This window comes from Zosterops lateralis (assembly GCF_965231275.1).
Source record: "Zosterops lateralis genome assembly, contig: HAP1_HAP1_SCAFFOLD_75, whole genome shotgun sequence".
Classification (NCBI taxonomy): domain Eukaryota; kingdom Metazoa; phylum Chordata; class Aves; order Passeriformes; family Zosteropidae; genus Zosterops; species Zosterops lateralis.
The window spans coordinates 202,445-229,121 of NW_028154597.1; the positions used below are offsets into that span (position 1 = coordinate 202,445).

Genomic DNA, 26,677 nt, shown 5'->3' on the forward strand with positions numbered 1-26,677 from the left:
GTTGCTGGCCTTATTACCTGTGGTCATCTCAGTCAGCCTGCTCCTTAAAAAGGTGGAACAAGAATCTTGTCAATTGATAAGTGTTAGAGCTTTTGTTGGTTCAGATCCCCAAAAATCTCACCAGGGTCCTTCAGTAAAGAGAAGAAAGGACAGAGTGAATACCTTCAAAATAAATAGAAAACATATTTTTTAATTTTTTCCTTCCACTTTTGGTAAGAGGAAAGCAACAGTAATACCAGTGTTTGACGGGAAAACAGAGATGTTGGGATAGTTTTTAATATGAAGTAAGAGTAAAGGACAAAAGATAAACTTGCTTCACTGGTTGTCTGCCAACCTTTAAGAAACACTCCTTTTGGGGACAGCAGGAGAGGAATTGTTAGCTTTGGTATTACTTGAATAATACCTGTGATATCCTTTGGCTGAGTAATACATTGCAGCAAAGAAAGGAGCCCAAGAACCTGATAGAAGAAAATACCTAGGTTCTTAATCTGTAGGAAAGAAAACTGAGCTGGTTTAGTTAACATCTTAAATATGAGAAAGAAATTAGTCTTTTAGACCTGATCATCTGAGCTAGTATAAGGACACCAAATGTTAACCAGTGATTTTTCCTATAGCATGGAGTGCTATATCCATCCTCCTGCCACAATACACTTATGCAATTTGAAGTAAGATCAAGGGTCTGCTTTGTTTAATTTGTTTTTAAACTCTTGATTTTTCCTGTATTTCAGGATAAGGAAAGCATACTGAAATTATTCAGCTAGCATACGGAGCTTGCTCAATAATTTTCCACTTTAATCTGCTTCTTTGCATGTGTGTTGTAGGCTTGCACGGAGCTGCTCTCCTCGGCGGTGCTGTGTGAACAAGTCCTGCAAACGCTGCATTCCCTGCGACCCCTGTGATCCCTGCAAACCCTGCAGTCCCTGCAGTCCCTGCAAACCCTGCATTCCCTGCGACCCCTGCGATCCCTGTAATCCCTCTGCAAACCCTGCAAACCCTGCAAACCCTGCAAACCCTGTGACCCCTGCGATCCCTGCAAACCCTGCAAACCCTGCAAACCCTGTGACCCCTGCGATCCCTGCAAACCCTGCAAACCCTGCAGTCCCTGCAAACCCTGCAAACCCTGCAAACCCTGCAATCCCTGCAAACCCTGCAAACCCTGCAATCCCTGCAAACCCTGCAAACCCTGCAAACCCTGCAAACCCTGTGACCCCTGCGATCCCTGCAAACCCTGCAAACCCTGCAAACCCTGCAAACCCTGCAATCCCTGCAAACCCTGCAAACCCTGCATTCCCTGTGACCCCTGCGATCCCTGCAAACCCTGCAAACCTTGCATTCCTTGTGACCCCTGTGATCCCTGCAGTCCCTGCAAACCCTGCATTCCCTGTGACCCCTGCGATCCCTGCAATCCCTGCAAACCTTGCATTCCTTGTGACCCCTGTGATCCCTGCAGTCCCTGCAAACCCTGCATTCCCTGCGACCCCTGTGACCCCTGCAATCCCTCCAATCCCTCCAAGTACCTGCAGTCCCTGCAAACCCTGCAAACCCTGCAATCCGTGCATTCCCTGTGATCCCTGCAATCCTTGTGATCCCTGTGATCCCTGCAATCCTTGCAAACCCTGCAGCCCCTGCAGTCTTCCTGTCAAGATCTGTTCACCTGCCCAGTGCAGGCGGGCCAATGCTTCTCGTCGTGCCTGCCTCATAGATCGCTTTAACTTCATTTATGCTAAAGATCGCCTGGATGCAGAGATCTTGTTGAAGAAATATATCTGTGACACAGAGATGGTGCAGAGGATAATATATGTTGCAGCTCTGGTGAGGAAGAAATAGTATTTCTTATTTTACAGGCTGGAGGGTGTATTGTAAAACACTATGTCTGCATTGGGTTAAATGGTGGGTAAATTAGCATTTCTGTCAAGCCCAGAGAGGAAAAGCTTTCTTCCTTTTTTTTATTTTGATTTTTCTTTCTTCCCCTCACACTTCTACTTTGAACTCTCAATGTAGTGTCCTACCTGACGTGTTCCGAGATTGGAACAGGGTCAGTGATTTATTATACAGGTGCTAAAAGAAGACCAATTTGGTCTGAAAAGTAGATGCTGCCTGCAGTGATCAACATTGCCTTAGAAAAATTCTTTTGGGAATGCTGCATTAAATACTACAACACTACAAAGCTAAAAATCTTCCCATATCATGTTTTCCTTATGCTTGTAGCTATGTGCTGTTTTAATTTAATTGGGTCCCTTGAAACCACCTAGATACCCCACATTTACCATGAACTCAGTTTGAAGAAAATTGTTTTCATTTTTTCTGTATTTAATCTTCTTTTCTATAAAAATGATGTAACACATGTGTTAGAGAGGCAGCATATCTTAATGTGTGTGATCCCAAGCACATTTAACTTATTGAAGATTTTTTCTTTCAACAGTCATTCAGTTTATACGCTCCAATTCATCCTCTTTTCCCAAAAAATGAGGTGTTCCTGTCTTACATGTAGGGCTGCGGGACATAAAATGCTGTTACTCATGATATCTTTGAATGTGATTGCATTGATCATGGGTGTGTGATGGAATCCTGTGCAAATATAGAAAGTTAGGTGGGAAGATTTTCAATCGTACCTTCTGCAAATAAATTGCAGTCAATCAAAGAATTCATTCCCAATGAGTTAACTTTCTCCTTTACAGCAGTTTATTATATTCCTCCTTATTATGATGACAGTGGGTTAAATTAATTTTTGCAGATAACTGATAAAAATTAATCTAGGCCTCCTGTGTTTAACTAGATGTTCTTTATATTTGCAGGAATCTTTCCGTGCAGCAAAGAAAGCCTTCCAGAAGATCAAAATACGTGTAAAAGAGACTTTGGCTGTAGATCAGTGCCGGAGACCTGCAGCACTTGAAATTTCTGCCCTGCATTATATAGCTTGCCACGAGGAGCTGTATGATGTTTGTTGCAGTGTCCAGGTAAGTCAAGGGCAGTGGTGGGAAAGTGATGTGGTGATCTCTTTCAGGAGCTAGTAAATTCAGAATATGTAAACTGAAGGAGAAAAAAGTTACTGTATAGACTTTGTCTTGTAGCAGTTTACTTTCCAGAACAACATTGCTAGGACTAGTGTATGTGTGACTTAGTAAAAGCTCGTTTGTTTGTAGCAGCACATTCTTTCTGAAGTTATTGTTTTCTGGAATAATCTAGGGCAACATGAGCTTTTTGTACCGATTTTTAAATGTAGAAAGCTGAGAGGCATACTTAGGGGTGATTTCTATACTTGCTTGTGAATAAAATTGTTAGCGAGTGCAAATTACCCCTGTATTTTTATTTTCAGGAAGTTATTTGCTGCATCAACGTGAACCCAAAGCTTCCAGGTCCAGAAAATGTTGATTTCAGTGTGATCAGCTGTTTCATTCGAGTGTTGTGCCGTTTGGCTTTTCAAATGCAGACACTCTGTCCTCCTCTTGATGTTGCCTCCGGTGCTGATAGCGAACTTTTCAACAGGAGAATGTAAGAAATCTTTATATTCAGTCAGACTCTTACCATTAAATGTTGTGTAGCCTACTTGTTTCCTAATTAATATAAAAATTTAAGATTTCTAAACATTAATTTGGGCAAAAACCCCTGGCCTGTAGTGAATGTGGTATATCTTTAAGGTTTAGGATAGTGTATAAATGCCAGCATGTACACAAGTGTTAACAATTTTTTTAGTGAACAGCAGAGCAATTTTCTGGATAAACTTCAGTCTCAAGAGCATATTTAATTTATCATTTAAGAAGATAATGATCATCAGATTTCCCTGTTTAGTCTCTATCTGCCTTTTTAAAGATGTTTGCATCTTTGTTCCTCCTTACTGGCCTGTTCTGTAAAAGTCATATTTACTGAGATCTGGCAGTTGATGTTACTGGGATCAACATGTTTGCCGCAACCTCCCGGCTGCAGCTGCTGTATAACATACAAGTATTAATATGGTCCCACCTCTTCTGGTTAAGAGCTGAGCAAAACCAAATCTGCCTTTTAAAAATGTGAATTTTGTTTTAAAAAAATTCACACCATGGCATAGGTTTGGTTTGTTTTTGTTTTTGTTTTTTTTTTTTTTTTTTTTTTTTTTCTGTTGGATCAAGCTGCTTTTTTAGCAGGCAGAGAACAGGGTGCTTCCATATTGTCTAGAAAATTCATGGGATTGATAAGTCATAAAAAATGGCTCTCAAAAGCAAAAAACCTTACATCACTAAGGAGGTTTCCAGTAATACAATTTAGAATAGAATGGGACCCAGGTGGTGAAGAGCTTGAGAAGTCAAGGAGAGAAAGAGAGAAGATGAAAGTAGACTCTTGATAGGAGAGTGCAAAGTCATACAGGACTACTCAAAGATCCTATTCAAATATGGGAAAGTTAGCTTTTGACACTCAAAGCTATTGGCCTGATTAAAAAGCACCAACACTGTGGTATAGTCTTGGGATGCCTTCTCCACCTATTTGGTGTGTATGGCCTTAAAAAAACACATCTAATATGTTTTTGTGTGCTGCTGTGGGAGACACATACTCCCATCTTTCTGTCTATCTATCTAGATAAATGTGGCATATGTGTATGTTTACATGTATAGCATGTATATATGGCACACAGAGATGGAGCAAAACTTGTAGAAATTAAAATATCTCTGTTTATTGTGTGATAGCATTCTATAAAGGGCCAGGTAAACATCATTGTACCCTATGCCTTGCTTCATGCCTCAGGGTACAACATTGTTTTATATAACTTGCTATTGTAATACATTACTAAAGTATAGATGCACGGCTTTTAACTTTTTTTTAAAATTGCTATTTGGTATTTGTTCTGAGTTTGAATCCATAAAGCCAGATGTGTTATTTAGCCAATATTCCAGACTTAGAAAGTCTGGAATTAATTTTTCATAGCTAAAATGTCACCGTTTCATTATCAATATATGAGGATCTTGCTAATCAAGTTGCCTCATGTCTCATAAGATACTAGGAAGTAACTTTATAGTTGAGTATTTCTGCAATGTCCTTTATAGGGAGCTTGTTTTAGCAAGGTATTACAGGAAGAGGGGATGACTCTGTCTGCCAAATTGCTGCTCAGAAGGTGTAATCTGTCAGTGGACAGAGAGGCCCTGGTTTGTGTGAGGCTTATGCAAAAAGTAAGGTCTAGTGGCCTTCTGAAGTGTGAGATGGCTTTATTAGAATGTCTGTCAGTATAAGTAAATAGTATGTTCTGCTAAGTCTGTCTTCCAAGTCCATTTCTTTTACAGGATCACATAAAGAATACGTATTTTTGTGATGTGAAAAGACACTAGCACTGTAGCTGCTTTTTATCAGCACTGATGATTTGAAACGTACTTGTCTTTTGGCACTTGTATGCAGACATATGTTGTACTGTTTGTTTCAACAGGTACTATCGTAGTTGTGACTCAGATTTCACAGCTCCCTTTGTGGCCTATCACGTCTGGCCTGCTCTGATTGAAAATGATACTGTACTTGTGAAGGGAGAAGTAGTCACTAGAAAAATGGTTCAGGTATGTATTTTGTTAAAGGAATACGTTAAGGGAAGTCAGTGGATTTCAACACTGTTTTTAAAATTTAAAAATATAAGTTTTTAACTGTTCCCTATATGGGTGGAGTAGTATATCAAATATCAATTAGGTTTTAGTGCCTTATCCTGTACATAGGATGAATAGTTCCATTTTCCCTAGTGTATTAATTATGCAGATGTATGGTTGTTGTCAGAGCCTGTTCTAAGGAGAAAGCTTACTGTGTTTCCTCTCTTTCCTCAAACTTTGTCTCCAGCATGGCAAGTCTGCTTGCAGAGTCTGTCTTTATTAAGCCTTCTCTCTCAGAAGAAGTTTTTCAAACTCTTCTCTTGTAGTGTTATCGCAGAAGCAAACTTAGAAGCAGAAGCTGCAGCTGTGGCCGTCGTCTTGTGCCTGGTCAAGTAAGCCTCAGCTGAATGTTTGTAGTGTTAACAGCATCAAGTATTTTTACGAGGAATATAGGCAACCTGTTCAAAATGCTGGTATGCCACATATTCATTTCAACACTGGGAATAAATGCCTTTGCTCGATGGTCTTGAATGAGGTGAAGCTGAACTTACAGATAGTTATTGCCTGGTATAATGATCAGTAGAGATACTGTATGAGAAGCAGATCATAGTTAAATTCTCAAAAGTATCAACGGTGTATCTTGGAATGGTTTCTGCCTACTCCCCTTGTTTTAGTGCCCTTCTGAATAAATAATTGGATCATCTAGAAGTATTTCAGTCATTTTGGAGTACATATACAACACATAGGTCCTACCTCCTAGAATTAGTAACCTAAATTTACTCCTAATTTTCTAAATGCATCAAAGGAGTGGAAAATAAGTGTAGGGTGAGCAGGAAGGGAAGGTGGTACAACTAAGCTATATGAAACTTTAGCAAGTTCTGCATATGGTATGGTTACACAACATTTTTAATTATTTCTGTAAAAAATGTGTATATTTTTCTAGTTCTTTTCCCATCTTATTAAATGGAGATAGGTGCCCTCAACTTAAAATGGGAATATTGGAAATGTGAGAGGCTTTGGGTAGGGCCCAATTTTTTGTGTGTGTGCAGGCTGTGAAAAAAACCCTAGAAAGTTGTTGAACTTTGTAACAGTAGAGCTGCACTGATAGATACATGCAGATTTTCTGAATGTTGATGGGTCCCCAGATGGCTTTCTTGGGTACAGTTCTTTAGCACACCTGATTTTCCTTTTCTCTTCATCTTGCAGATGACTCGAAGCCGCAGTCTTTCAACAGTGCGGTTCAAACCTTTGTGTAAGTTGGTAACTTGGTTCCTAGGGACTCATGATATTCACATTAAGCCCTTGAATGATTGAACAAAGGAACAAAATAACATGTTGAACGTCCTTGATTCTAAAATACTTGCCCAAGTCTTAGTTTTAAATTGGGTAGCCCTTTTTTATATGTAGAAAAAGGCTAAGATTTCTGACCTGGAGATTGATTTGTTTTTTCACTCTACTTGGACCACTGTCATGGTTTCTCTCTGGTGGTTGTCTTCACTGTGGCCAGTGCTGTAGTAGTAAAACTTGCTTCCTTCCCTACACAAGAGACAGTTTGCTGCTGCACAGCTGCTGGCTTCCTGCCTTTCAAATTCCAAGGAGATGGCTAAGTGGTGACAGTGAAGTGAGGGATTTCAGGCAGTACGAATATGTGCCTATCTTGAAGCCAACCCAATTTAGAGCTTTAGAAAATATAGTTGCACTGAAATGTATCTTTTTCTTCCATAGGCCGCTAACATGTTCCTACGGTGCAGTGCCTCTGGATTCAACAACTTTGCTGGTGCCTTTTCTCTTCAGAAATACCTCAAATCTCTCAATAATGTGCATGACAATTGTCAAACTGAGTTTGTGTTCAGTGTGTTTTTTAGAATTATAGAAGGCTTATTTATAATTTTAGAATGAAAGCATGAGGCATGTCTACCACGGCTCAATAAATCCCTTACAATTGGCGCCCGAATAGCCAATTCCCCTTTCCCTCTTAAAACAGCTGTGTTGGGTTCGGGTCGCTAAGACGGCGGATCTCGGCGCTGCGCCTTGCTTCATCGGAAGGAGTCGTCAGGCCACTTCGCCCAGAGGAATACACCGGTATTCTCTGCCGATACGCGCTGCCGAAGCCTGAGGGTTGCAACGGTACCGAGTAAGCATGGACAGGCAAGCGGCGTATGAACTTTTTACTACTTTTCTTAGGAAGCGGGATATTAAGGGTGTAGATTTAGATAAAGATCTGCCAGCGCTTTTGGCGCATGCGCTCTCGTATGGGTTCTTTTCAGACCCTCATAGTGTTCATGATTTAGCTGAGTGGCGCAGATACGGAGATCGTTTGTGGGATTTAGTGTTAGATGATGATAAGCCAGCAAAAAAGATGAGTAAATTTTGGAAAGTAGTGCAGAATGCGTTACTTATGGTTCAGGCGGAAAAACGAGCGGCGGAAAGCGCTCGGTTAGCGCAGGCGCGAAACCGGGACTACGATCCTTCCGCACCTAATCCCCCTATGTTCGCGTCGGTAGAAATCCCAGAGGCCCCCCCGCCAGCTCCCCCTTTTCCTGCCGCTCCCCCGCCAGCTCCCCCTTTTCCTGATAATCCTGCCGCTTCTCCGTCAGCCCCCCCCTTTTCTTATAATCCTGCCGTTCCCGCGCCGGTCCCACCGTCAGCCTTGTCCGGCTTGCCGCCGGTACTCCCATCTGCCGTTCCGGTTCCGCTCGGACCACCCCCCCCTCCCAGTAATGCCACGGAGCCGTTCCCCGGTGCCCTGTCGGATATCGCGGAGGCTATGGCAAAAAAGAGAAGGGAGGCATGGGCAGCGTTGGCTAAGCAAGGCATTAATGACGGCGACTTAGATCTGGCAGCAGCGGCCCAGGAACAAGTTCCGGCAATGTCGCTGGCGTTCCCTGTCATTTTTCACCAGCGGCAAGGGGCGCCCCTAAGAGCGGACGTGACACAGTTAGATTGGAAACTGCTAGCACAGCTCCGTGCCACTGTAGCTCAGTTTGGGGTCACCAGCGAGCCCGCAAAACAGATGTTAGATTATCTTTTTAATTCCACGGTCTTGTTGCCCGGAGATATTAAAGGCATAGCTCGGTTAATATATACCCCCCACCAGAAAATACTTTTTGAGGCGCGCTGGAAAGAAGAAGCAGCCGCTTCTGTGGCTTTGCCGCGCCCTGCGGGAGATCCTCTTCAAGGAATTACATTAGATGAGCTCATGGGCGATGGTAACCACATTCCTTTAGAACAGCAGGCTGCGTTAGGACCGGAAAAGCTTAGAGAGGCTATGACGGTTGCAAAAAGAGCTATGGATAAAGTTCGCGATCCGGGAGGTCTCCCCATCTATATGGGAATTAAACAAGGTCGCGAGGAACCTCTTGGTGCATTTGTAGATAAGATTATGACTGCCTTATCCAAAGCAGGCGTTGCTGATCACATGCGTGATGCAATCCTGAAACAATGTGTTATTCAGAACGGAAATTCATCTACCCGGTCCCTTATCTCGACTGCACCAGAAGATTGGACTGTTCGTGACTTGTTAGACAAGGCTGCAGCACTCCCGGCTGGCAGTCAAGTTTTTATGATACAGGCATTAGAAAAGATAGGGGAAAGGATAAGTGAAGGTCTGAATAATCAGGCACAGGCTCAGCAACAGGTATTAGCTGCCCTTGCACCCCTTCAGGCCCCGGCAGTGCAGCGCCGTCCAGCTCCCACAGGAGCTCGGATGAAGTGTTTTCGATGTGGACGTACCAGACACATACGTCAGGAGTGCACCGCGACACAAGGCGACAATGGACTGGTATCTTCTTAATTCTTCAGAACTTGCGGAAGCCCTGCTTAATGCTCCTAGCCACATCACCTCAGCACCGCCGGCCCCGAAGCATTTGCAATGGTTAGGACAATGGCAGTGGATTGTTAAACCTCTTCGGGAGGATAAGCCTATCCCGAATGCGCTTACTGTTTTCACTGATGCTGGACGACGATCACGAAAAGCAGCTGTCACATGGAAAATCCAAGAACAGTGGCATCATCACATTATTCAGGCCACTCCACAAGACAACCTGCAAACCTTGGAATTAGTGGCGGTCATTTGGGCCTTTCAAACTTTTGCACAGCCCGTAAATGTTATCTCAGATTCAATGTATACTGTTGGAGTTGCGTCAAGAATAGAAGATGCGAGCATCAAGGAAGTCAACAACCCACGGCTAGGAAAACTCTTCATGCAGCTACAGAGAACACTACAGAATCGACAGCACCCATACTCCATACTACACATCCGAAGCCATAAACTGGAAGAAGGTTTAGGAGAAGGCAATGCCAGGGCAGATAAACTAGTAGCAATACAACAACCAGCTCCTCTCCCGCGCACGACGGCAGCACGAGAAAGTCACAGCATTTTTCATCAGAATGCCAAAAGACTTGCTCGCGAGTTTAAAATTTCACTTAACGAAGCTCGAGCAATAGTAAAAGCATGTCCCACTTGTAGTTTCCACAATGGAGGCCAAGGAATTGGCCTAGGAGTCAACCCCAGAGGTTTGGAGTCTAATCAATTATGGCAGATGGATGTAACTCATTTTGCAGCATTTGGGAAACTGAAGTATATTCATGTTACAATTGACACCTATAGTCATTACATTTGAGCAACCGCACAGGCAGGAGAACAAGCAAAGCACGTTGAGAGACACCTGCATAGCTGTATTGCAGTTATGGGTGTTCCTAAAGAAATCAAAACAGACAATGGGCCTGCCTATGCCAGTCAGAGATTTGCAAAATTAGTTAGTTTTTGGAACATTAAACATGTTAGGGGAATCCCTAATGTCCCTACAGGTCAGGCAGTAGTAGAACGAGCCAATGGCACCCTGAAGCGGTACTTAGAAAAATATACCGATCTACACATTCCAGCAGAAAGATTGCTTAGGGCTTTGTTTGTATTAAATCATCTTTGCCTGTTTGCTGACAGGGATGTGCCCCCTGTCATGATGCATTTTCAGAAAGACCCCGCACCTGTCCCTCCTGTATATGTTACATATAAAGACCCTAAAACTGGTGTGTGGCAAAGCCCTGCTCAGGTTCTTTACTGGGGAAGAGGTTATGTATGTGTTTCCACCCCTACAGGCTCTCAATGGATTCCTGCTAGATGGACGCGTCCTGCAAATCCACAAAAGCAGTCCGGAAGAAAGAAAGCGTCACAAACTTCAGATAACGCTTGCACCATTGCTGCTAACAATACAGAAGCAGTTTGGGATCTCCTTCCACATCAAATCTGAGGAGGACGTGCAGCTCCACGTCATTCCCCTGTTGCATGAACTTAAAAAATAACTCTGAGTCCATCCATGCCAAGATAAAACAATTGCAGCAACATACCGCACTGTTATGCAGAGATGATACATTTTTTGGACTTAATCTTGGAGATTGGAGACTTACTGGATGGCTTAAGGGTTTGGTTCAATTTATACTTGTAGGAATAGTTATTCTGTTTATGTTATTGTTACTTTTGCCTTGTATTTTGCAATGTTTGCAGCGCATGTTAATGTCAGCATTTACATCAAAAAATGTTGCCTTACTTGCTGTAAAAGAAAACGGGGGAGATGTAGAGAGCCTGACTGAAGAATGGCTGCGTTCCAAAGGACATATACTATGCGGCTAGTAAAAGTTTAAAAGGTCAAAGTGTCATTGAGGCAGATCTGGTTTAGTTAACAAAATGCAGAAGCTTCCTGAGGAATGTAGAGTAAGCCATAAAGATAAGGATAACACTAACAGTGGGATTAGGACTTAGCAACGTGTGCGTCATTGGCTGAGAGCTAATAAGGAGCTATACTTTTGCAATATGTATGAGCTAGTTATGAAGTGTATAAAAATGTAAGACAAATTGTAATAAAACGAGATATGCTGACCATGAAAGCATGAGGCATGTCTACCACGGCTCAATAAATCCCTTACACAAACTCATTCTAAACTAGGCCAGAGTCTGCACAGGCTGTAAAACTTTGTCCAAGAATCAGGATAAATATTCAATCAGTTCATCCGTTCCAGTAGAAACAACAATTCATAGCAGGGAGAAGAGAGTAAAAATCTCTGCACTTAGCAGTTAGGGCAGAGAGCTTGGAAAGAAAATCATGGACAACAGTCCTTGTTTCTGGGACTGGGTTTTTTTTTCTTCAGCCATGATTCCTGTTCTTCCTCACCTGCTGACATTTATTTGGAGACACCATTTTACTCTATGAAAAAACATAATTTTCAATTTTGAAGAGTCTGATCCTGTAGATGTGTGTTATATGTGATCTGAGACAATCTCAGATCAAGACTCTCCTGGGACCTTGAGGCAGGATAATCTTGTCTGTTCAGCTGGCACATCCAATAGATGCTGAGCTTCCCAAGCCTGTGATGGTCTTGCCTTCAGCAAAGGGGCAACAAATTATCTTGCATGCAACCAAGACTAAGAGCTGCCTGAGAGCAGCGAGTTAGCTCTAAGTCTGCACACCCCAGCTTGTATTCTAGTCACTTGTTCATCCATATTCTCATGCCTAAAGATCTCACCATGACAACAAAATATATAATAACCTGCATTTTCAAATTTCTTTGTGACTTCCATCGGGTCAAAAAGTAGTAATAAAGAATCACCTAAAAATAAAACAAAGGTTTTCTCATTCTGACCCCAGAAGCCATGACTGCTCAAGAACAAACTTCCCTTGAGTGGTTTTAAATTGCTTGCTCTCCTCAGACTGATACACAGAATGTTACCAACTGTAACACTACTCTGAAAATGGATCCAAATAAATACAAGTTGTGAATCCACTCAGTTTACAAATGAAAGGATTTTTTTTTTCGTTTCCAGAGACCAGTCCACCACCCTGCTTCTAAGGCTTCTAAAGCAGCAGGTTAGACTCTTCTTTGACATCTACCCTCAAGCACCTATGCAGAAAACCCACCTTTTATGGGTATCTCTGCAACCCACATTAAGATGAGTGACACTAAAAGCATCAATTGCCTTCAGAAATCAGGAGAATGATGTTTCTTTTTTTTTTTTAAAAAAAAAGTCATTTCGGAAAGCACACCCGTTGCTTGGCTGACCTTTTTCTCTCTATTCATGTCCTCCTAAACCTTGAAGCAGTTTCCAGAACACATTTCCCACTGCTGAAAGGTAAACCCCCTATTAATTTCAAACAATACACGGCTGTATTTACCCAAGACCTAAATAGGTGGGACTCCAGAGACACAGTGCGGCACTCCCACCCTGTAACAGGATCAATCAGGTTTATCCACAGACCAGGGTCTGTGAAACAAGTGAAAATTTCTGTGGTAGTTGTGCTACTGGGTACAGTTCCTGGGCTCTGGTGGTCTGTGGGAGCTCTCTGGTGTTCTGTCCAGAAACACAAAAAAACTTTCCCTGAGGCTTTCCTGTGCATAACTCTTCTTGCCTGACAGTGCCACTTTCAGCAAGCAGAACTGACAACCATGGGCAGTACTTATGCTGTGTCTGCCTAAGTGCACCGAACAAAAGTACAGGCACAGGAATTATACACAGAATAAAAGTAAAAATCTGTTTCCTTACACACGAGACTGCAGTGCAATTACATCTATTCAGAATTTTGTTTTAGCAGCATCAATGTGGACTACTGCATATTCCCACTTCTAGAAAGTCACATTTTATGTCCCTACTTTAAAAAACCTTGCAAAGAAAATATCAAAGATTGCTTTTTGCAACTCCTATCTGTAAGAAGACTAAGAACAAGCCTAACTAGTTTTCAGAAAGAACAGAAAATCCAGCATTAATCATCTACCAAGATCCAACATTTCAACATTTTCTCATTAATTCATGCGCTTGTCTGCCCACCTACTTAAAAACCCGAAATATTTCAACACATAATGAATAAATCACAGGAAGAAATGTAATGAAGTATGAAAGTAAAGTGGAATTCAAATACGTCATCCATCAGTTACTACCTTCACCATAGATGTGGACAGGTGTTAAGAACTAAGCATAGAGCAGCATGAGATTCCTCCTGCTTCTCATTCCTTCTATGGCAATTCTGAAATCCTTTTCTACATTCAGGAGAAAATGCTGCAATACTATTATTGTTCTGTGTTTTATGCACACTGATATAGCTCATTCATTCCCGCTGAGTTTCAGTTAAGGCATTGCCAGCCTTGCAGAGAATACAGGAACAGTTTTGCTTCAAATGTCCATGGATTTACAAACTGTTTTACCCTCAGTAGTCAAACATACAGAAAATTTAAAAAAAACCTTTGCATTTTTTTTGTCTCTGAAGAAAATTTGTGATCAGCTTCCATTTGCCTAGCTTTCACCCCCTTGCCAGCTTCTCTTTAGCATTCTGCAAAATCCTGACTGCAGCATGATGACTAGGGAAAGGCGTCGGACCGACATGACAGAGCAAGGAAGCCAGAGAAAAGAACAGCACACTATTTTTCCTTGTCATCTCCGAGGGAACAAGTGAACAAGTTGTGCTGGCTTTACTCCACAGACACCAAGAAGCAGCCAAGGCCACCTCCGTTTAAGGGGGAGCTCCCCATCACTGTGCACTCTTGTGAACAACAGAGGACAGGCAAATAAAGGCCAAAAATGCAATGCCCAAATAATTTAAGGCAGTGTAAACATTACAAGGTTGTACAAGTAGACAATAAAAGATGACAACTGATTTAAAGCATCAACCACTAAAGCCAGCCTCTTTAAACAAAAATTAGATTTATTATCAGACAATTAGAGCAAATACTTTCAGATTGGATCTGTGGACAAAGGATTTTGTTTTGAGAAGAAAGCACTGTATATTCTTTTCTTTTTGCTGTCAGACTGTAAAAACATTGACTACCCTTAATTCACTTGCTTTTACAATAGCATAGTCATTCATTCCTCACCACACTCATATATACTTTATCTTCTATTCATACTCAAAAGCTAAAGTCACATAAAAAGTTCTATATGACACCTCTAAGGAAAGCAGCACTAACCTTAAGAGTATTAAAAAGGAAAATAAGCGTGATCATTTTTCTAGTTAAGATCTATCTCCATTTACAAAAATCAGTTTACATTTAAAAACTCAAAAGGAGTGTGTATCTCTGAGGAAGAACTTGTATCCACACCAGTGGAGAGGGGTGCACATCAACATTAGTACTTTTACTTGTATCAGTTTTTGAAGCACTGCCTACTTGTCTGTACTCAACATGCTTCTGGTTCACATTGTGGAAGTTCCCTGCACATGGCAGCTTGAATATTGTTAGATGGGACTGAGCTTCCATAGTTACTCCAGGGAATTTCATGAATATTCAGTATACAGGACCAAAAGAATGCTACATCATATTAAAACTCCAACTTACACAGCATGGGAAAAAATACATTTCACAGTAAGTGTTTCACATTACAGATCCACCTTAATTGCACTGCTCCATCTGCTGCTGTGGACATACTTATCTGCCTGAAATTATTGGAGGGGGGAAGCTAAGCTTTCTAAAGTGGCCCCTTTTTTTTTTTTTTTTTTTTTGCCTTGACTAGATTTATGGACTCCAGTATTGTTTTTAAAATGAAGCTTGATTCGTGATTCTAAATACCAACTCTGAGTTATTATATCCTTTTTAAAGGTTATCTATAAAAATATCAATAAAACTTGAAGTTTTAAACTCTGTTTCACCACATTCAGAGGGAAAGCCATGGCAAAAACAGGACAAAAGTTAGTGCTTGATACGAAGCTGACGGGAGCTACTGTAAGTGCACTTCTGAGAAGTGCCCCAATAGGACATCCCTTTCAAGGCCTTCAAAAAGTTCAGAAATGAAGGTGCTTGAGCCAGCAGGTGTAAGCAATTAAACTTTTATTCATGATCCTTTACATATGACTAAAAATGTTCACCACAAAATGCAAACTTGTACTTGTATTCAGCAGTGAAAACAGTCACCTCTTCATAGTAAAGCACCATAGCACATCACAGAAGAGTCAGAAATAGATTTCATTTGTCAATTTTTCTCCACACAATGTACTTGACAAAGTTGAAGATTTTATCGAAGGCTAAAAGTTCCAGAACAAATTCTATAGTCACCTGAGTGTTTGGCAGGAACAGTACTATTCAGTAGCAGTTACTTTTTTCTGCCTTTTTTGTAAAAAAGAGCTATTTTTCACGAAAATGAGACAGACACAATTGGGCCAAACATTGAGATGTATATTTCACCTGCATTTTTCAATGGGAGACAAACAGAACAGTTTGCTAGTAGGAGTACCTACAACAACTATAAGAGCAGTTGCCAAAAAAATGGAAAAAAACCTCCAGCTCATTACAGCTGATTGGTAGGGCCAACCCACTTCCAGGCACCTATAACTCCATTCAGTTTTATTCATTACGTTTAACTTGCATTTCATTCATACTACATTTAAAAAGACAACATGATTTTTTTTTTTTTTAAGTTAAGTTGTGTACATGTACACAGTTTTGGTATTCTTTTAAAGCTGTAAAATGTATACATAAAGAGAGTCTAATGACCCTATTACAGATTAAAGAGAAATAACCAGAATCAGTGTTACATACAAAATAATATTCTACCACAGAAACCAATACAGTTATCAAATAATTAATTAGAGAATAAAAGTGTTATACAAAAAGAGAAATGGTGCCTTTTTATCACTTCACAGCAGCATATAAGAAGGCAACGTTAAGAAAAGTGCACAGCAGAAAAAGAATTGTTTTGTTTTCCGAAACACTTGAATTTTTCTTCAGATGTCAGGCTTCTGTCCATGAACACATTGGGTTAGGATTGTTTATATTTTCTCCCAGAGAATGTATTCTCTTCTTGCATGAATTCTCAGTAAGGCGCTTACTCTGACATGTAGGAACGATACATCAGGGCCACGATAATCGCTGCTATTGCTGGGATCACCCAGTTGGACCATGAACTAAAGGGAAGTTTTTGAAAAAGCAGATTAGGAAGTGAGAACCAACAAGTTATAAAAACAAACAAACAGAAAAGTCATTGCTTAAAGAGGTCCTTCCTCCCCACTTCAACAAATACTTCAAATTCAGGGCAACAGAACACCTGGATTAGCCAGTAATACTCCAGACAAGGGAAGAAGCTTGTACAGTAAGGCTTTGTACTGGAGCTTACAAGAAGTTTGCTTACTAGAGAAGAGTAAAACCCTAGGCACATTTAAAGTCACGGTGTGCTGACCAGAATGTCATTCATTCAAAACCCATTTAAGTAGCAGCATCACAATGACACTTCTAAGCACTCAAACTCCCCACCCAGAGGGTCACAGAAGAGTCCTCTGAGGTTTCAGCAGTAGGCAATTGTCAGCAGGATATAACTTTAGAAAGTTTATTCAGTGGTTTTCCAAGCTGTTTTTCAACCCCCTCCCAATTCTGATAGATCTTCCTTCTTCTACACAGAATCCTCTTAGACTTCCCTCAGATGCAACAGTGGTAGCAAATTTTAAAAGCAAGGCATCCATGTCAGTAAAATAGTTGGCAATGGCTTTAAGAGTCTTCCCTTCACGTGGCAGACTCCAGAAATAAAGGCCTGTGCAAAACAAATCATTTGGTAGATACTGACACCCGTCAATATGAGCAATCACTTCACCTTGCAGGCTACAGCTATCTGTAGAGATCTATGCAGTTTCAGGAACTAGTTAATCACTGCATAGTTTGGCCATTGGCTGGATTTATAACCGCTGCTCCAACACTGCAGTTTTTTTATAGCTGACTTCATCCAAAGCCTCCTTGCCTATCCAGGCTGGGCATTTGCCTCGTCGACTCATCTTTTGGCACACAGGGACAGTCTGTTCCTGTGCCCTCAAAATCTCTGTTTTGAAGAACACCCAGCTTTCCTGAACTCCTTTGTTCTTAAGGGCTGCTTCCCAAGGAACTCTCTGAATAAGTCTCCTAAATAGGCCAAAGTCTTCCCTCTGGAAGTCCAATGAAAGAGTCTTATTGATGTAGCTCCTGATTTCACCAAATATCAAGAACTCTGTAATTTCATGATCACTGCCCCAGTCGTCCTCAAACCACCACATCTCCCACCAGCCCATCTCTATTTGTGAACAATAGATCCAACACAGTCTCTCCCCTGGTGGGATCACCTACCAACTGTGACAAAAAGTTATCACCCGTGCAGTCTAAAAATTTCCTGGACTGCCTCATTTCTGCTGTATTAAGTTCCCAGCAGATGTCTGGCGGGTTGAAGTCACCTACACGAACAAGGGCTGACGACCCTGAAACATTCTCCAGCTGCTGATAGAATAAGTCGTCCATCTCTTCCTCCTGGTTGGGTGGATGATAACAGACTCCCAGTAGGATGTCAGCCTTGTTGGCTTTCCCCTTAATTCTTACCTACAGCCATTCAACTGAATCTTCATTAGTTTCAATACCTATGGTGTCAAAAGCGTTCTTATCATAAAGGGCCACCCCTCCACCTCTTCTCCCTTTCCTGTCTCTTCTGAAGAGCCTGTAGCCATGGAGTGCAGTGCTCCAGCTGTGTGAGTCATGCCACCACGTTTCTGTGATGGTGACTACATCACAGTTTTGCTGTTGCCCCATGACCTCCAGCTCCTCCTGTTTGTTACCCATGCTATGTGCATTGGTGTACATGCCCTTCAGCTGGGCTACTGATTTCAGCCCTAACTCAGGCTTAGCACCCTTGGGTCTGCTTCCAGGCAGCCCAGCTGCATCCCCTTCCCCCTTCAAACCTAGTTTAAAGCCCTCTCAATGAGGTCAGCCAGTTCCTGAGCTAAGAACCTTCTACCCTTAACAGAGAAGGAACCATGAGCTTGAGCACTCCCTGAATTCACAGCCCCCCACCTGTGGAATCATCACCCCCGATCCCACAGGTGACCAGGGAGGGGGAGCTGGGCCCAGATATCCTGGGGGGTCCCTGGGTTGGGTTTTTTTTTGGGGGAGAAAGTTTGGAGAATGAAGAACTCCAAAGGTGAGTGGAAAATGCCCCTTGGGGGGACATTGGGGGGTCCCAGTGGCAGCTGCTGGCAGAGGCAGCCTGGAGGAGCAGAGCCCTGTGTCCCCCAGGAGCCCAAAGTGGGGAGCCCAGAGAGGGAGGAGCACCGCGATTGGCGGGACCCTCAACAGCCTGGAGAGGGGCAGGGGGGATTCCTTGGACCCCCTGCACCCCAAAGCAGAGAATAAGGGGAGAAGGGACCCCAAACCCCCGCCATCCCTATGGGGGGAATATGGAAAAAGAGGAGAACTTTCCTAACTCCTGGGACTCCTATGAGCCTGAGGAGGGCAGGGACTGAGTAGACAGAGGACCCCCATTACAAGCGTGACCCCCAGCAGGTGGGACAGGGGGAACCCCCGAACACCAAAGGGGAGAGAGCAGACACAGGGGAAATGCTTGGAGGCATTTTCAGGACTAAATCTTGGTGTCTGGGAGGCGTTTATGGACCCCAGATGCCCAGTGACTTCTAGAGATTGACTTGGGCAGGGAGGCCTTAAAACTCAACATGTTCATCCCTTGTTTTTCCACAAAATAGGATTTGTCATTCCCAAACCTTAGCTCGATGGAGGAGGAGGCTGCAAGGAAGAGGAAGATGTCCCAGGACAGCCAGGCAGCTGAGGAAGAAGTCAGTGCCCCTTTCCCCCTCTCTCCTGCTCCATCTCCCAGCCCAGCACGACCCCCGGCTGCAGGACAACCCCTCTGCCAACACTGTCTTGCTGGGGATGGACTGAGGGGATCTCCTTCCCCTTCCCTCTGGCACGGAGGCAAATCCCATCCTCTCCTTGTCCTTCCTCCCCCAGACAAGGAGCTGAGAATGGAGACCAGGGAGGTCAAATCCCCACAGCAGAAGCTCATGGAAGAAGAAGTTTTAAGTGGCTGCCCAGTGCAAGAATCTAATGGGGAGAAAAAGCCCCAGAGATCCTGCAGGAGGAGGGGCTCCAAACCCATCCCAGTCTGTTCTGAGGCGGAAAGACCCACCCTGAGCCAGGAACGTGGGCAGAGCTTCAGCCAGGGCTCTGAGCTGGTCCATGAGCAGCTTCATGATGGGGAGAAACCCCACAAGTGCTTGGAGTGTGGGAAGAGCTTCAGCCGGAGAGACCACCTGATCAGACACCAGAGGATCCACACTGGGGAGAGGCCCTACGAGTGTCCCCAGTGTGGGAAGAGGTTTCAGACCAGCTCCACTCTCCTCAGGCACCAGCGGATTCACACTGATGAGAGGCCCTTCCGCTGCCCCGACTGCAGGAAGGGCTTCAAGCACAACTCCACCCTCGTCACCCACCGGCGCATCCACACTGGGGAGAGGCCCCACGAGTGTGGGGAATGTGGGATGAGCTTCAGTGACAGATCCAACCTGATCTGCCACCAGAGGATCCACACCAGGGAATGGCCCTACAGGTGTGAGCAATGTGGGAAGAGCTTCAGCCAACGCTCCACCTTGATCAGCCACCAGAACACCCACGCTGAGGAAAGGCCATACAAGTGTGGGGAATGTGAGAAGGGCTTCAACCAGAGGTCCAAACTGATCATCCACCAAATGAGCCACACTGGGGAGAGGCCCTACGAGTGTCCCCAGTGTGGGAAGAGCTTCACCCAGAGCTCTCACTTGAACAAACACCAACGGAGGCACCTGTAAAGGAAGCCCTGAGAGTGCACCGACTGTGGAAAGAGCTTCATGTGAGTCTCCAACCTCATCCCCCAAAAGAAGACTCTTATTTTGCAGAACCCTGGTGACCCACATTTACCATGACCCATGCTGGGAGGAAACCTGGCCCTTTCTCTGCCCCTGGCAATGATGTGAGGTGGGATTGAAGAACATCAGGATCTGGCCATGGCCCTGTCATTGTCCTTGATCCCATATCAGGTCATTGCTGGGGTCAGGAAAGGGACTCTCTCTCTTTCTCTCCCAAGGAGAAGGGTGTTCTTCCCATGCAGGATAAAATGTGTTGCTGAGTGAGCCAGTTGGTAATTGGTTGCAATTTCCCTGGATATAGTTTGTCTTATCCCCTTCTGTTATCACCGCTGTTTCTGTTCCTGTTTGTTGCTTATCCTGTTGCTGTTGCCAATAAATTATTCCATCCCAGCCTGGGCTCTTTGCCTTTTGTACTTTCAGTGGGAGGCTGGAGGGCAGCCAGGGGCGGCACGGTTTCAGCAGGAGCAGGAAATTGGGGAATCCCATTCCTAAAGCCCGGCCCGGGGAAACCGAGCATCACAGCTGGTACCAGCCCTGGCTGCCCTGGCAACAGCCTTGGGAGCGGGTCCCTGGCTGGGGGCTGTGGGAACCTTTTCCCTCTGGGGCCCAGGGACAGGACTGCAGGGAAGGGCTGGAGCTGCTGCCACTCTCTGCTCCAAGTGCCTCCTTCCAGCCGGGCTCTGGGGCTGCTGAGGCTGCTCTGGGCTCTGCCAGGGCTCTGCTGGGGCTCAGCTCTCGGCCACGCTGGGCCTGCTGCCCATCACATTGCTCCAGGCACCTGAATCACAATGGGAAAGAAGGGAAACTTGCAAGCAAGATGAGATTCAACAGTTTTTATTCAAAAAATCCGAAGTAGCCAACAGAAAGCTGTTCTCAAGCACTGCATCTCCTCTGCACCCACGTGTCCTGTCTCCTCTGGGCCAGCTCTTGTTCTCCAGTTGCTCCTTGCAGGCCACAACAAGCCAGCAAACACCCTGTGTAGGCAACATGGACAGGTTTTAAATGCCAAGTTCAATTTCTCTTCAACTTGAACTAGTTAATTTGGTAGTAGAATTAACCCTTCCTCAAAAAATAACCCTTGCTTGCCGATTTTTAAAACACTCAGATGGTGTGAATTTGTTTAATCGTGTACATGTTATGTTAACTTGAAAAATGTTTTGAAGAGAAAAACACATTTACTATTTTTATGTCTTCCAGTTTTCATAAGGAAATCTGTCTGGCTTTGTTTCGTTCTGGTACTGCAGGTTTCAGACCCAGTCCTTGCAGTCAAATTGAAGATGTGTTTCATGGCATAGAATAGAAGAATCTACCACAGAGAATGAAGGGTAACAGGTTAAAATAATTCTTATTTGGATTATTACTTGAAGTACTTATAAAAACCCTTTCCAGGAGCTGGGTTTTCAAGCTGGAGGATGAAGTACAGCAAGTTTCTCTGGATAATGCTGGAGCCCATCTCAGCAGATGCAGAAATGGGACAGAATCCAGCATTTGGATTGTGAATTTGGGCTCCTGGCCTTGCCCCAAAGGAGAGACAGGATGTCCCCTGCAATGTCTGTATGGAGCAGACAGAACAGATGGGGAAGTGTCTGCAGGGTCCCTGGGAGGGAATCTTGGGGTTTCTGTCAGCAGGATCCTTTTGTAGCTTCAGCCTGGGCTGGGCAGCACTTCCATCTGCAGCTTCCATGTGCTGCTCCAGCAGCTGCTGCTGGGGACCCTGAGGGAAGAGGCCCCGGGAGGGATGGAAATGCTGCAGGGACAGCCCCAGCCAGGGCCAGGAATGAGCTTTGCCTTCCTGGCTGGTGCAATGAGGCTCCTTTGGAGCAAGAGGAGGCAAAGATAAAGTCAAGTTCAACAGTTCAAGGAAAAACGTAGAAAACTGGAAGCCTCTCAAAATGCCACACATTCATCTGTTAGCTCTTCAGTGTCAGTCCTTGTGAAAAGCCTTTCCAGTTTTCCTTTGGATTCCAGGGCCCACAGCTGGGCTTCAGAGCTCAACTGATTTTTATTTTCCAGGTTTTTAAACAGAGCTCTTGTCAATTGTGCAGCCCTTGTAATTTTTTCTCCTCTGGTGACCTTGACAGTGGTTCTGTGCTCCTGTGAGGCACATCTGGAGGGGTGGTTGGCAACCATGGAATCCTCTGGGAAAGCACTTGATTGACTTCAGGGCAGGGCTGGAGAGCTCAGCCTGAGGACAGAACTGTTCCAGATGCCTCTGTCCATGTCCAGCTCCTCACAGCTGAGTTCCTGAACATGCATGGTGGTTTATAGGGAATTATTTTCCCCTCCTGTTCATTTGGAGGTGATTTTGGGATCCTTTAGAGGAACATCTGACCAGCCCCTGTCCCCATTCCGTTTTATTCTCTCCACTTTGGAGTTGGTCTGCTGGGTTTGACATGGAAATTGGTAGTGTCTCCCCGTTCTTCCCTCCACCCCTCAATTGTGACTTGTATTAAACCCTACAAATAGCCTCATTTATCTGGTGGGGAAGATGTGAGGTGGAGAAAGTTAATAGGATTTTGTTTACATGAAACCTGTGATGGTAAAGAAAAATGAGGTTTGTCATTTTGGTGTGGTGCTGGGTGTTGGGATTTGGGGGCTTATTTCTTGTTCTTGTTCTTATTATTCATTAGTATTACTTTTCATTTTAAGACTTTTAAATCTTAGACATTATTAACTATGGCTGGATGTCACTCACTGGGAAAATTCCCTTGCTTTTCCCACCAGGATTAAACTGCACAGTCAATTTCAAGTAGTCAGTGGATTCTAAAGATGGAAAATCCTGTTAATGGTGTGTTTGGTGTGGTTTGGAGCTGGGGAAGGGTCTCATCCCCTCCCGGAGGTGCCCCAAGCCCGCTCTGCTGCCACGTCTGCACTGGCGGCCCCTCAGGGCTGCCCTGCCCTGGGGACATGGTGGGACCCCTCTCCTGCCAGGGCTGAGGCTCCTCATGGCCCCTCACAGCCCTTCATGGCCCTACAGAACCTCTCCTGGCCCCTCATGGCCCCTCATGGCCCTTCATGGCCCCACAGAACCTCTCCTGGCCCCTCATGGCCCCTCACAGCCCTTCATGGCTCTTCATTTCCACTCAAAGCTCTTCATGGCATCTCACAGCCCTCACAGCCCCTCTTGGTCTCTCACAGCCCCTCACAGCCCCGCACGCCCCCTCACAGCCCTTCACAACCTCTCACATCCCCTCAAAGCTCCTCATGGCATCTCACAGCCCTTCATGGCTCCTCATTTTCCCTCACAGCCCCTACACTCCCTCACAGTTTCTCACAGCCCTTCACATCCTTTCATGACCCCTCACAGCCCCTCATGGCCCCTCACAGCCCCAGGCATGGGGCTCCTCCCAAAGCAGGAGGGGTCGGGCCCTGCTTGTTCTCCTTTCATTTCGGTCCCTTCCCAGCCCTGAGGAAAGAAAGGCTGCAATGGAGCCTTTCCCCAGCCTTTCCCTCTGGGTTCATTGCGGCTGAAGCTCTGTGCTGGCGCTGGCCCCAGCGCCAACATCCCCGCAGCCCCGCAGGCCTTTGGTGTCCCCCCGTGTCCATTCCCTGTCCCCGAGTCCCGCCCGGCTCTGGCAGCAGCAGGAGCCGCAGCGCAGCGGGCGCCGGCCCGGCCCAGCCGGGGCTCCCGGGCAGGAGCAGCAGCAGCGCCGGCCCCTTCCCACCTGCTCCTGCCTCGCCTTCCAAGGCCTTTGTCCACCTCAAGTCGGCACTAGAGCAACAATCACCCACCAACAGCCCTGATTGCTCAGGGCCCGCCTGTGCTGCCATGGATGAGATGAGCACTGCAGAGCTCTTCCCATCCAAACCATTCCAGGACTGCACGGGGACGAGGGGCTGCTCACTGCCCTCCATCCACTCCCCTGACTCCTCCTTGTCTCTGCTGGAGCCCACATCCAGCAGCCAAAGGCAGCCCCTGCTCTGGCCTTTCCCCCCTGCCCCAGGGGCTGCCAGAGCCAGGGGGGCACAGGTGACCTTTAGGCTCTGCAGGGCTCAGGCCCAGCGGCTGTGCCAGAGTCAGGGCTGAGGTGACACTCTGTGGGCTGGGGCAGAGGCCAGGCAGAAATGAGCCCTGAAGCAGCAGCTCTGCAGTGGTGGCCACCAGGCCCGGGTTGCCAAGGGAGGCTTCTGGCCATGGCCTGGAAGCAGCTGCTGCTGCCAAGGTGCCTTTGGTGCCTCAGGCTCTCCCTGGCACAGCTCCCAGCACGGCACTCTGCACTTGTGCCCGAGCCCTTCCCTGTCTTGGGGCTGGCCTGGGGCTTTTCCTGCAGCGGGATCTGCCTTGGGCCTGGCACAGGAAAGGCAGTTCCTGCTGGAGTAGGAGGCTCTGCCTGCAATGCACTCCAACAACTTCAGCAAGGCCCTGTTTTCTTAAAAATTTCTTCCTAGAGCAGTATTTCCTTATAATTGTTATAGCTCCTATACTGTGGAGTGAATTACTCTCTTTTTTTATTGACTCGGTGGTGTAAATGAATCTTTCTATCAAATCCAGATCTGAATCAGTCATACCTATATTTATAAAATGTATCTAGTATTCCATTGCTTATCCTGTAGGATAAAATGCATTTTGGTTCAATTCCACCTGTCCAATCTTTAACACATAAACTTCTGACAAAGTCTGGGCCTAGGATTGGATCCAGCCACTTTAAGTTTTTTTCTTAGGTGGAATTTTAAAAGTCTAGACACCCTGGAGGGGTCTGAGGATCCACAGTGGCTGTTGGGTGTCATTTCTCCACCTCAGGACTCATCAGGAGTTTCTCCAATGCAGAAATGAAGCTTTTGCCTGAAGCTCCCACTGTGTCCATGACAGGAAGCCCTGGGAGTGTCTGGGACATCCTGGCTCTTTGGCAGCCTGGGCACTCCTGGGGTGTCACCGTGGAGCCCCCGTGAGTGCCTGTGACAGATGGGTGCCTTTGCAGCCCAAGGTGCCCTGGGATGTGCCCATGGCATGGCTGGGACTGCCTCTGCCCACAGGGCTCTTGAGCATCCCAGCTCAGGCCTGGGGCCAGACTCCCTTGCCATGGCAACCATTTGCAGTCCCATGGCCAGGGCCAGGGCATCCCAGAAGGGATCCCAGAATGGGCTGAGTTGGGAGGGAGCCATCAGGATCCTGGAGTGCAACTGCTGGCCCTGCACAGGACAGCCCAACAATCCCAGCCTGGGCCTGGCAGCGCTGTCCAAAGGCTGCTGGAGCTCAGAGAGCCCTGGAGCTGTGAGCCTTCCCTGGGAGCCTGTTCAGTGGCCCAGCAGACTCTGGGGGAAAAACCTTTTCCTGAGATCCAAGCCAAAGCTGCCCCGAGTCAGCTCCAGCCATTCCCTGCAGTCCTGTCCCTGGGCCCCAGAGGGAAGAGGTTCCCACAGCCCCCAGCCAGGGACCCGCTCCTAAGGCTGTTGCCAGGGCAGCCAGGGCTGGCACCAGCTGTGATGCTCGGTTTCCCCGGGCCGGGCTTTAGGAATGGGATTCCCCAATTTCCTGCTCCCGCTAAAACTGTGCCACCCCTGGCTGCCCTCCAGCCTCCCACTGAAAGTACAAAAGGCAAAGAGCCCAGGCTGGGATAAGAACAATTTACTGGGAACTGAAACAAGATAAGCAACAAACAGGAACAGAAACAACAGTGATAACAGAAGGGATAAGACAAACTATATACAGGGAAATTACAACCAATTATCAACTGTCACACCCAGCAACATATTTTATCCTGCATGGGAAGGACACCCTTCTCCTTGGGAGAGAGAGGGAGAGAGTCCCTTTTCTGACCCCAACAATGACCTGATATGGGATCAAAGAGAATGACAGGGCCATGGCCAGATCCTGACGTTCTTCAATCCCACCTAATATCATTGCCAGGGGCAGGGAAAGGGACAGGTTTCCTCCCAGCATGGATCATGGTAAATGTGGGTCACCAGGGTTCTGCAAAATGTCGAGTCCTCTGATAGGGGATGAGGTTGGAGAATCAAATTATGCTCTTCCAAGAGTCAGGACACTCTCCGGGCTTCCCTCACCGGTGCCTCCGTTGGTGTCTGGTCAAGTGAGAGCTCTGGGTGAAGCTCTTCCCACACTGGGGACACTCGTGGGGCCTCTCCCCAGTGTGGATGCGCTGGTGGGTGATGAGGGTGGAGTTCTGCTTGAAGCCCTTCCTGCAGTCGGGGCAGTGGAAGGGCCTCTCCTCTCTGTGAATCTGCTGGTGCTTGAGGAGATTGGAGCTGGTCTTAAACCCCTTCCCACACTCGGAACACTCATAGGGCCTCTCCCCAGTGTGGCTCATTTGGTGAATGATCAGTTTGGACCTTTGGATAAAGCCCTTCTCACATTCCCCACACTTGTATGGCCTTTCCTCAGTGTGGATGTTTTGGTGGCAGATCAAGGTGGAGCGGTGGCTGAAGCTCTTCCCACATTTCTCACACTGGTAGGGCCGTTCCCTGGTGTGGATCCTCCGGTGGGAGATCAGGCTGGATCTGTCACTGAAGCTCATCCCACATTCCCCACACTCGTGGGGCCTCTCCCCAGTGTGGATGCGCCGG

At 45.7% G+C, this 26,677-nt stretch overlaps 1 protein-coding gene across 1 annotated transcript in view; it reads left to right on the forward strand.

The window, feature by feature from the left end:
- Positions 1-1,013: 1,013 nt before the first annotated feature.
- LOC310923500 (uncharacterized protein) overlaps positions 1,014-26,677 on the forward strand; it is a gene marked incomplete at both ends in the record, with an annotated part of 44,959 nt that continues 19,295 nt past the window's right edge. The window contains 10 exon segments of the mRNA XM_083885478.1: positions 1,014-1,523; positions 1,525-1,812; positions 2,796-2,957; positions 3,317-3,492; positions 5,390-5,513; positions 5,864-5,929; positions 6,744-6,793; positions 7,522-7,664; positions 7,805-8,037; positions 8,135-8,254. Coding sequence (XP_083741604.1) covers positions 1,014-1,523; positions 1,525-1,812; positions 2,796-2,957; positions 3,317-3,492; positions 5,390-5,513; positions 5,864-5,929; positions 6,744-6,793; positions 7,522-7,664; positions 7,805-8,037; positions 8,135-8,254 — 1,872 coding nt within the window.